At 41.2% G+C, this 10000-nt stretch overlaps 1 protein-coding gene across 2 annotated transcripts in view; it reads right to left on the minus strand.

The window, feature by feature from the left end:
* Window positions 1–10000, minus strand: part of LOC137969000 (collagen alpha-1(V) chain-like) — a 34324-nt gene that overhangs the window by 13763 nt on the left and 10561 nt on the right. For both annotated transcript variants that reach the window (XM_068815510.1, XM_068815509.1), the window contains 8 exons: window positions 9616–9774; window positions 8466–8547; window positions 7719–7936; window positions 6335–6409; window positions 5231–5598; window positions 3209–3784; window positions 1704–1873; window positions 1086–1256 (listed from right to left, as the gene is read on the minus strand). In XM_068815510.1, the coding sequence (XP_068671611.1) occupies window positions 1086–1256; window positions 1704–1873; window positions 3209–3784; window positions 5231–5598; window positions 6335–6409; window positions 7719–7936; window positions 8466–8547; window positions 9616–9774 (1819 nt within the window). The remainder of the gene's footprint in view (window positions 1–1085; window positions 1257–1703; window positions 1874–3208; window positions 3785–5230; window positions 5599–6334; window positions 6410–7718; window positions 7937–8465; window positions 8548–9615; window positions 9775–10000) is intronic.

The raw sequence follows: 10000 nt of genomic DNA on the forward strand, positions 1-10000 counted from the left end.
GACTGACAGTTCATAAAAGCGAAATGGGTGTGAGCCTCCCAAAAGCCACACAACTGCACCCTTTAACCTAACAGTCTGACAGTGGTCTTACCCATCACCGTCCTTGTCATGCAAGGCTAAAATTTACGATAAAGAATATACATCGTAACACGAAAGTCATAAATTGGAACTGCCGATTTGGATCAGTTTTCTAACAGAAAGATCATCGCTAAGAAAGCAATTCATACAGTTACAAAGAAGCCTAGAACATGACCAGAACATGACTGCCCTCCACCACCGGGCTAATGACCGATGTCATATCCTACAATGTAAAAGCCCGAATGGAACAATTGTCATATGTCTTAACCTCTGAACTGTTACAGTTTTACCATACAACTGGAAGTTGCTTCAATTTTAACAAAACCGACATTGATTGAGCCAATCAGAACGTTTGAAGAGCAGTATCCGGGGTTGAAAATTCTATATACAGTCGAAGCTCTCGTAAGCAACCACCCAAGGAATTTGAAAAAGTGGTTGTAACTAGAGGTGGTCGCTTTCGAGAATGGGCTCTCGCAAGCGACCAAAATTATAAACAATAGGGAGATAACGGTCGGGAACTTTGCTCTCATTCACATCTGCCAAAATATCCTTACAAGAAATTCCCAGCCAAAACATTCAAAGCCCCCCTTGAAGAGCGAGGCTACCCTAAGCAGCTTTAAAACGGAGTATTACATTGGTGGTTGTAAATACAGGTGGTCGCTTACGAGAGTGGTGGCAGTGAGAGCTTCGACTGTATTCAATTTAACAAATTGATGTCAGTTTTTCATGCGTCTGTCCTGTTATTCATCATGAATTTCGTCGTAACATTGTCAAAGCCTTTGAACAAAAACGAGGCTGGAGTTCACCTTGCTTCATACAAACCCCATTGCTTTTCTTATGTAAATCATGTTGTTGTAATGCTATTTGCAAAAGAAAAGCAGTGAGGTTTGTTTCAAAACAATGTCAACTCAAGCCTGGCTTTTATTCAAAGGACTGCTAACTGAGCACAGAACTGCATGTAAAATTGGTTTATTGACAGCACTCTCTGAAATCCTGAATGTACAAACCTTGGCCTTTCTCGTTCTCTGTCCCTGTTTCTCTCTGGTCTCTCCCTGTCTCTTCGGCTTTCCGCTGTTCGCCTCGAATGTGAGGCTGGTTTTGTTGTTCGAACAGGTGATCTTGGCTGCGGTGTTCGCGGTGAAACTGACCTTGAAAATGACCTCGATCGGGTCGATGACCTGACAAACAATTTAAGCATCTTAAATCAGTGACCCACGCGACCAACGACACAAGCTTTTTGTATGACAGAGTATGTATAAAATGTCACAATTGTTCAAGATGGCCAGGGAAATTCGAATGTGAAAATAGTCCAATGTGAAAACTCATTTTTTTTGTCAATAAAAACTGTTGTATCTTGGGCCTCTTGTACATTGCCATATTTGGGCATGCCCATATACGGAGGTACTCATGTGAAGCTTTCGGAGTGAGCTCTTAAATTGCGTTGTGTTCTTGTGTTCAACGTGCACGTGTTTTCATAGTTTCTCGAGTAATTATTAACTACAAAATACTACACACTGCTTTGAAAAAATTTCAAGCCTTCTTGGTTCCAAACCATATTTCATTCAGTTTAACATTTTCTCTTGGTAGGAGTGGAGCTTCCCTTTACTTTAAGCGATCCGAATTACCTTGATCGTGAGCGAGATAAAGATAATGATCGTGAGCGGCTCCATGATCTATCTGGTGATCTTGAGTAGGATCGTGAAGGAGACCTGGACGGTGATCTCGAAGCGCTGCTGAAGTCACTCCCAGCGCTGTCGGCACTGTAACGCCTACGATGCTTCTTTGATTTGTGGGTCTGTAAATTACAGAGATAAAAACAATCTTTCAGACTGGCTCAGCTCGTTGAGAATCGGACTATTGCTCGGGAGGTCACGGAACTCCGGCCGGACCGACAATCAGGGTCTTGAATTAACTGAGGAGAAAGTGCTGCCTTTCTCCGATAAGGACAATAAACAAGGAGCCCCGTCTTACAACCCTACAATGTGCATAACTCTGCGGTAGAGTTCCGGTGTTGTAGATCGTCTTGTGTGGTATAGCTATCTAGTACAGTGCATTCTGATTTAGGAGTATCCAATAGACCATTTTCGAATTCTCACGGCTGGACTGGATCTAGCATGAAATGGAGGCTAATGCGGGCAAACTTTTTAAATGCAAATTAATTTGTCCGCATTAGCCTCCATTTCATGCTAGATCCAGTCCAACCGTTAGAATACGAAACTGGCCTTTTGACCCTACGCAAAAATGGCTGCCTTTAAATTATTCTTTTGTTCATATTCAAAATAGCCGTTCGGGATAACAAATTCTTTAGAATTTTTGTCTCAAAAACGAAGTTAGTTGGGCTATTTTGAATATGAACAAAAGAATAATTTAAAGGCAGCCATTTTTGCATAGGGTCTATTAAAGCATCGAAGCATTTCGTTCCATTAGTTATCGTCTAAGCCGTTCTCGGAATTAGAGCCGTCGTGTAATGTAGTCTCGGAACAATATAACGAGTTCGTCGAATTAGTTCAAGTTGCTTGGCATCTTCTAGCCTACGTAGCTGAAAGGACTGTTGGCAAGGGAGGCAAATAGCAAGCAGCAAAGCCACGCGGAGAATGGGGAGGGAGGGGCTCTCGTTAATTTGCCTCCCGCCAGTTACGCAGGCTGGGCATCTTCAATACCAAATATTTATGGGGGCTACAGACTGTGACCATGTTTTTAGGCAGGCCAACGTGTGGATCTACGCCTTGAGAAATCTTACCAAAAGTAGAGTCAACCCAGGTGATATTCAAGTGAAGCTGTGATCTTCGCATTTATGAACGCAATTTTAGCAACTGCGTAGAGAAGCCTGGAAAATTCAGGACTTCAACGGGGTTTGAACCTGTGACCTCGCGATGACGGTGCGACGTTCTAACCAATTGAGCTATGAAGCCACTGACGTTGGGAGCTGGTCATTTGTGGATTCAAGTGTTCCCGTGATGAATGAATCAATGAACGAAATGATACATATTGTATGCTTTTGCTCCCTAACGAGAATGTGTTGATCTCAAATGAAAAAAAAAGTTGGCTTTTGCTACAAGTGTAGGTTGATGTTGACCCGGTAAAAATAAACGTTTTTATCTTTGTGAATTGCATGCTAAATTCTACTAACCTTTGCATGCTTATCCAAACCAAATGCAGCTGCATACCCTGGTGCTCGCTGCTGCTGCATAAGTTGTTGCCATTCTGCACTATACATAGCAGCATAATCGTAAGGAAACTGTGCACCATAGGGAAACTGCTGCCTTGCAGCGGCAGCTGCAGCAGCCATGTTAACACCTGAAGCGGCAGCAGCTGCTGCAGCAGCTGCTCCAATGGCATTATATCCAACTGGTGGAGCAGCAGCCCTCATTGCGGCATTGGCTGCTTCCATGTTGGGTACTGTCACCCGATGACCTATTACAATCCTTTCTGGCTCAGACATCGGGACATCGGCATTTGGGTGCATTCCTGGAGGTCGCATCCCAGGTTGCATGGCTCCTGAGTGCATGGAGCCTCCAGTGGGTAATGCTGGAGAGGGCATTCCTGGTGTGGCACCTCTCTGAGGCATACCTGGGTGTTGCTGACCAGGTAATGGACTGGGCCCTCCTCCTGTACTGCTATGAGGTCCTGCACTTGGTCCACTTGGAGCAGGGCCACGCATGGGGCCATGTGGTGACATCATATTTGGTGCCCCCAGGGGAGTTCCCTAAGAAGATAAAGGAGAAATATTTATGAATTTATTCTATCCTTATGTTAACAAAAAAAAATTGGGGCTAGTGATGTAAAACTTTTTTTGGTTCCCATAAAAAAGAGCATTCTGATATTGCCCTATGACTGACACTATTTAATTATTTTAATTGACTCCAGGGATCGCGTTAACGCAGAAATCGTGCATTTTTACGCAAATAAAATCCAAAAAATGCATGATCGAAATTTTAATGTGTCCCAGGACGCAAGGCACTGACTTAAATAACTCACAGAACTTGCTTTGATTTGTCAGTATATTCTGTTGTTTGTAAAACTGTTGGAGCGATCGGTGATCATAATTGAAGTTGTAAGAAATGGGGTTTAAAACATTTAAAAAGGTTAAAACTAAATTTTCGACCGCCTTCTGCGGTCTTCTTCAGAGGAATGTACTCTGCAAGTCACTAAATGCAAAAATATAGCAAAAGACATCACTGTTCATTGCTCCTAAGGGAGGAAACCAGTGACGCGTAAACCCTTGGAAAGGATGCTCTTTCATCAACAGTGTTCTTGTCCAGGAATGAATGTAACGCCTCTAGAAAAAGCCTTTGTCGGCCGGTCCTATGCATATGCGTCAATATTAATTCCAAGTTGGTTACTCTCTTTTTCTCATAATTTAAAACATACTTTTTTTCTCGCAGAGGGTCACCAAGATTTTGGGACTCCCAAAAAATGCTTGGGACCCCCAATTTGGCTGAAAATGCGGGTCCCAGGACCCAGATTGAAAAATCCTAGTGCCATCCCTGGACTCCATACTTGACCTCTGCACTGGTTCTCAAACATCAAAGACATCACATCTTTATTTCATATTGCTTACTAGCTTGTTGTAGCTAGTTTCTACAAGCATTTGTCCTACAAACCATGATGTACCACAAAGGACAAACCAAAATTCCCAGGAACTCTGTGTCCTACTTTCTGCAAAGAGTGTGTGGGTTCTTTTACATATAACAGGGTTAGAAACATAAGGGTTGTGAGATGAAGCTTACAATAGGCCATTTCCGAGTTCAAGTCTTCCTCCTCTTCAAAGCGAGTCTACGTGCAAAGTTTTTGTGATGGTAATTAGTTCTACTTTTGCATATGAATGAAAACTAATTTTCATAAGAAAAACTTTGCACTTAGACTCGCTTTGAAGAAGAGGCGAACATGAACTCGGAAATGGCCTATTTATAGTCCTTATCCAAGTAGGTCTACCAGAGAGTCTAACCAATTGCAGATATCATGACAAAGGTAGCAATTCCGCCCCATTTACATATTTAATCGTTGTCCAAAGCTCAACCAACTGATTCCACTCCTCAGCAGTCAATCTCATCACTATGATTCAATTCACAACCCCGACTAAGTATCAAAGTAAAGGAAGAACGATAAAATGATCCTGTGGCAAATGGAGATTAACTGTTAAAAGACGTACCCTAGACTGTTGATGTTGATGTTGATGTCCTCCAGGACCCATTCCATGCTGTTGTCTCATTTCACCCTCTGGAAAATGACCAGATCCAGGTCTAGGACCTTGGGATTGTCCAGGACCTGATAATGGGCCAGAACCTCCTGGGCCCATTGGTCGTGGGCCATGATCAGGGCCCATTCCAGGCCTGGGACTTTGTTCTGATTGTGGTCCTCTTGCTGGGGGTGGGCCTCTGGGACCAAAATCTCCTGCTCCAGGGCCTGGTGGAAAGGCACCTTCTGGGCGTGGTGGTCCCTGCTGGGGAACAGGCATACGGGGCCCTGGCATGTCTGGTCTTGGGGGGCCTGGATGTGGGCCTCTCATTGGGGGTGGACCTGTGGTGGAATGTAAAAGCAAACTGTAATTTGTCCTGCTTCAAACAATAGAAAAGATGAGTTGGAAAAGAGCCAGGTCAGAATATAGAAGTAGGATTTTGCCCACAAACGGTCATTTCCAATAACTTGCCATGTTAAGACATCTTTATTTGTGATAAAAGCCACTTCAGTTAGTTTACCTATTATATTTCTTCTTAGGGCACGAGCAATATCAATCAATTTGAGCTTTCTCTAAGCTCCATTTGAGTGTCTTTAATTTGGCTTTAGTTTGAAACGGTGTATTGTTTAAAATGATGATAAAGACAAGACCATGACCAACATGAAAATTTCCTTTGTCAAATAATTATGTGGGCTTAAGGACGTGATATCCCATTCAGACAAACAGACAAATAGCAGGAGAGTCAAGCACTGTGGTTTCCCAAGTGCATCTCATAAGAGATTTTTAAAAAAATCACCTCTGCAAGTTCGTCAAGGCTTATCCAGCACAATGAAAAAGAAAAAAATGTCATATGATGTCATGTAACAAGAATAGATGGAAACTTGTAAATACTGTTAAGTCTGGACCTTTTGCGTCCCTATTTCCACTTTACAAGTATTGCTCATTTACCTGACGCTAGCACTCAATCACAACTACTCATTACAAATATCCTCGTTACAATGACAGAACCACGCTTCAAGCAGCATTATGTGTATCTCAGCCAGTGGAGTGTACATGTAGCTATGATCAGACACTCACCTTCAGGTATCCCTCTTCCACCAGGCGGTGGTCTAAAATGAGGGTTAATATGAATGTTCTTGCCTTGAGGTGGCCCTGAAAAAAACATCACAACAAGATTACTTTTTTTTTTCACTTCCTAAGAGTGACAGTGCCAGTGACAAAATTTCCAGATTTTACTCTGGCTAATGCCAAATGATTTTAGTCATCAATGGAGGCCAGTTTGAACAAGGAAGAAAGGGTTAATTAAACAGCTTTTCAATTCTTGAGACCCATTCATGCATTCAATTACAATAACAACACATTGAAACTGTTCGTCAAAGCGCTTTTTTGTCTCTGTGGTATGACGAAGTAAGTGTAAGTCTGAATGAAAAGCACACTAAGAATTTTGGATTTGGAGATGTTGGTTTGCACTGTTCACTTCCCTGTCTGGTTCAGTTTTCACGCAACAGCAGACTTTTGGACTAGGCATCTATTGTGTTTGCTTACTATGGCCCTTATGGTCACTTTTTTGCCACTGAATCTGGGTTATTTATTTATTTATTTCGCCATACAACAAACAAAATAATAATAATAATTACAAGATAATAAAATAAGTTACTAAAGAACAATCACTACAATGGATAACACACATTGACTAAGACATAATCGTAATGGGCCTCCAGAAACCACTGGGCTTATACAAGGGAGGCCTCCTTACTAAACGAGACGCATGCATTAGATCGATGGAAAAAAGTGACTACGACTATAATGTAATTATATCTATCGATTAAATAAAAAATGATGTAGTCGTCTTTTAAGACAAAATAGAGTTTCAGATTGCTTAATATCATTTGGTAGCGAATTCCAAATTTTTAGACTGTGAAAAAGTATAGAAAAGAATTTAGCGTTAGTTCCAACAAAAATAAGGACAAACATCTGTACCCCTTCCGGTGTTATAAGACTGCACAAGATTATTAGTAACAAATAAATTGAGAAATTTGACCAATATTTGGGTTTGACCAATATTTGATATGCTTTTGCCATTTTGGATGATTTTGAGAGGTTTGAGGCCTACACCCCTCTTATACAGCATAAAATTATGTAAATTAAAGAAAAATGCATCTTTTACTTTCTGGGGAGGGGTCTGTGTGAGTTTGGCACTCAAGAACAAACAAGTTGATAAATAAATTAACCATGGTAAATTAACCATGGTAACAAAGAACTGTAAATTATTGATGTTTTGAGCCTTAGCCCTTCATCAAAGTACGAATAGGGATGATGCTCAAAACATCAGCTAACAAATCTCTCTTATAATGGTTAAATTACCGTTATCAACCCATTTCATAAAACCCATTTTTGTGTTCAACTCCTAACCAACACAAAACCACCCGCAGTTTGTTTAGAAACTTATTCCTCCACTTACTTGGTGGCCCAGGCATGTGACCATCAGGAGGGCCGGGCATATGGCCTGGATGCGGACCATTCGGGCCCATTGGAAATCGAGGTCTTGGACCAAAACCAGGACCGTGATCTGGTCCAGGTCCCATTCCTGGTCTGGGACCATGCATGAAAGGATCTGGTCCTCTCGGAGGGAATGGTGGGCGCATCCCTGGACGCATCATATCTGGTGGAAGTGGTCCCCTAGGAGAAATACAGTGACATGACTGCTTGAAGAGCTAAGGCTGACGCGGTGCTAATTCCAGGGAACTGCTCGTTGAAAACGTTTTTATGATTAAGACTGAAGCTGCAAACTTATGTGAGAGAAGGCTGATACAGAAATTTCAGACAGAAAAATTGCAGCTCCAAAGGCAGTTCACAGTGACTTTTTCCTTTATACTCCTCAAGAATAGTGATAGAAACCATTTTCTGAGGGAAAGATCATTGCTATAGCTTTTGGAAGCAAGTTATGTTGGAAATAATCCAGGACAATAGAATTTTTTGAATAAACAGAGCAAAGACTTGGCCTCAAATACTGTAATACAATTTTTGGGTCAGATGCTAATTCACTGCTTTTGAGATTATACAAGCAAGGTTTCTTTATCTAAGAGTAGACAAACAAGCCAGACGTTAGACATAGGACAGTTATACTAGTTGGCACTCAGACACTGCAAGGCAGTGAGTTTAACCAACTCATGATGATGTCTTTATAGTTAAAGTAGTTATCGCATACATCATTGGTCCACCTCTCCCACGACCCCTTCCATGGTCTCTTCTGTTCCAGTTTCTGTCATCTTGCTTTCTAAAGTCTCTCTCTAATAAACCAAAAAGACAGCACAGTCAAAGGTCTGTAACGACAATATCAGATCAGCTGCTTGTGGGATGCAATGAAGAAAACCCACAAAAGCCTTGTGTTTGGTAGCACGAGTGAATTTTAAGACTGGCATGTGTGGTCCCTGGATAGGTACAGTACATGTATTTATTTCTGGATTTGCCTGTCTATTCTCTATTTTCAAATTCGCCATATTGGCATCTTGCCTTTATAATGCAGTGCAGTATGAATCACTGCTATAATGCAGTTGGGCACCACACGTAGACCGTAATCTAAACATCCATAGTTCTTTTGTTGTGACTTATTTATGTACAGACAACAAAATTTGCATTTTCCAACAACTTTCATTTCAATAGGCACGACTCCAGTTTAAGTATCGATAAGTATAATGAACAACGTAGTAATCATAATTATGGTCGAATGAACAATAACAAAGTCTGACAACTCTTTAAATGATTACTAATGTGTATTGGCCGAATTTCTTCACATACCTGACCTTTTGAACCGAAATGAAAAAAAGTGTGTTTACAGTTTGATGTTTTTGTTTCTCTGCCATGCTGTGAGCTGGAAGTGACCAAAAGAAGAAGCGATTGAAGTCACTGAACACCTGTATGAGGTTGGCCCGGCCACTTACTTACAATTCAAGATAGCGACAAAACAAGTGAATGTGAACAGCACAGGATACAGTGGACAATTTTAGCTTTCTTTTGAAGGAAGCTTACATCATATTGAATATGTATTATTGCTGCAAAATTGAGCATGAAGTTACTATGCCATCTAAAGATTTACGGATAAGAAGCAACACCAAGATTGCTTGTCACGAGCCAATTGTCATGACCAGAATAGCCCGTGACATACAATCAAGAAGCTGGCGGAACTCCAGCAGAACTCCGGACGTCGTCGGGTTGTTTTGAAACCACTCTGCAGATGTAGATACCTTTCTGCCATGCTGGCCATGAGAGTAGAAATTGGAGCAGATTTTTTACATCAAATGTGATTAGCGATTGAAATTGTGCTAATGTGAAATGCAATCATTCATTCTCCAACTTACTATGCTCATATTTTTCAATCTTATGCTGTTGTTCCTTGGGTCGTTCAGACTTGAACCGCTGTCTATTCTTCTTCTCCTCATCTTCACTGTCACTGTCATTCTTGATCTTCTCTTTACTTGCAGACACTGGCAATGGCTCCTTTTTCACTTCAACTGCACCTTATGGATATCATTATGAATATCATTATGTTACAATGTACAGAGCAGGGCCCCAAACACTGGGAACGCTGTTGAGGGTGCAGGGATGGTAAAACAAGCACTCTTAACAAGAGTTATTTCATTTGAATAGGTTTACTTTTCATGCATAGAGCTACTTGAGGTAGTTGGAAATTATATTTCATTCGAATCTTTTCAGTTCGACAATATATTCGATATCAAATGATAG

Source organism: Montipora foliosa, chromosome 8, assembly GCF_036669935.1.
Source record: "Montipora foliosa isolate CH-2021 chromosome 8, ASM3666993v2, whole genome shotgun sequence".
Taxonomy (NCBI): Eukaryota; Metazoa; Cnidaria; class Anthozoa; order Scleractinia; family Acroporidae; genus Montipora; species Montipora foliosa.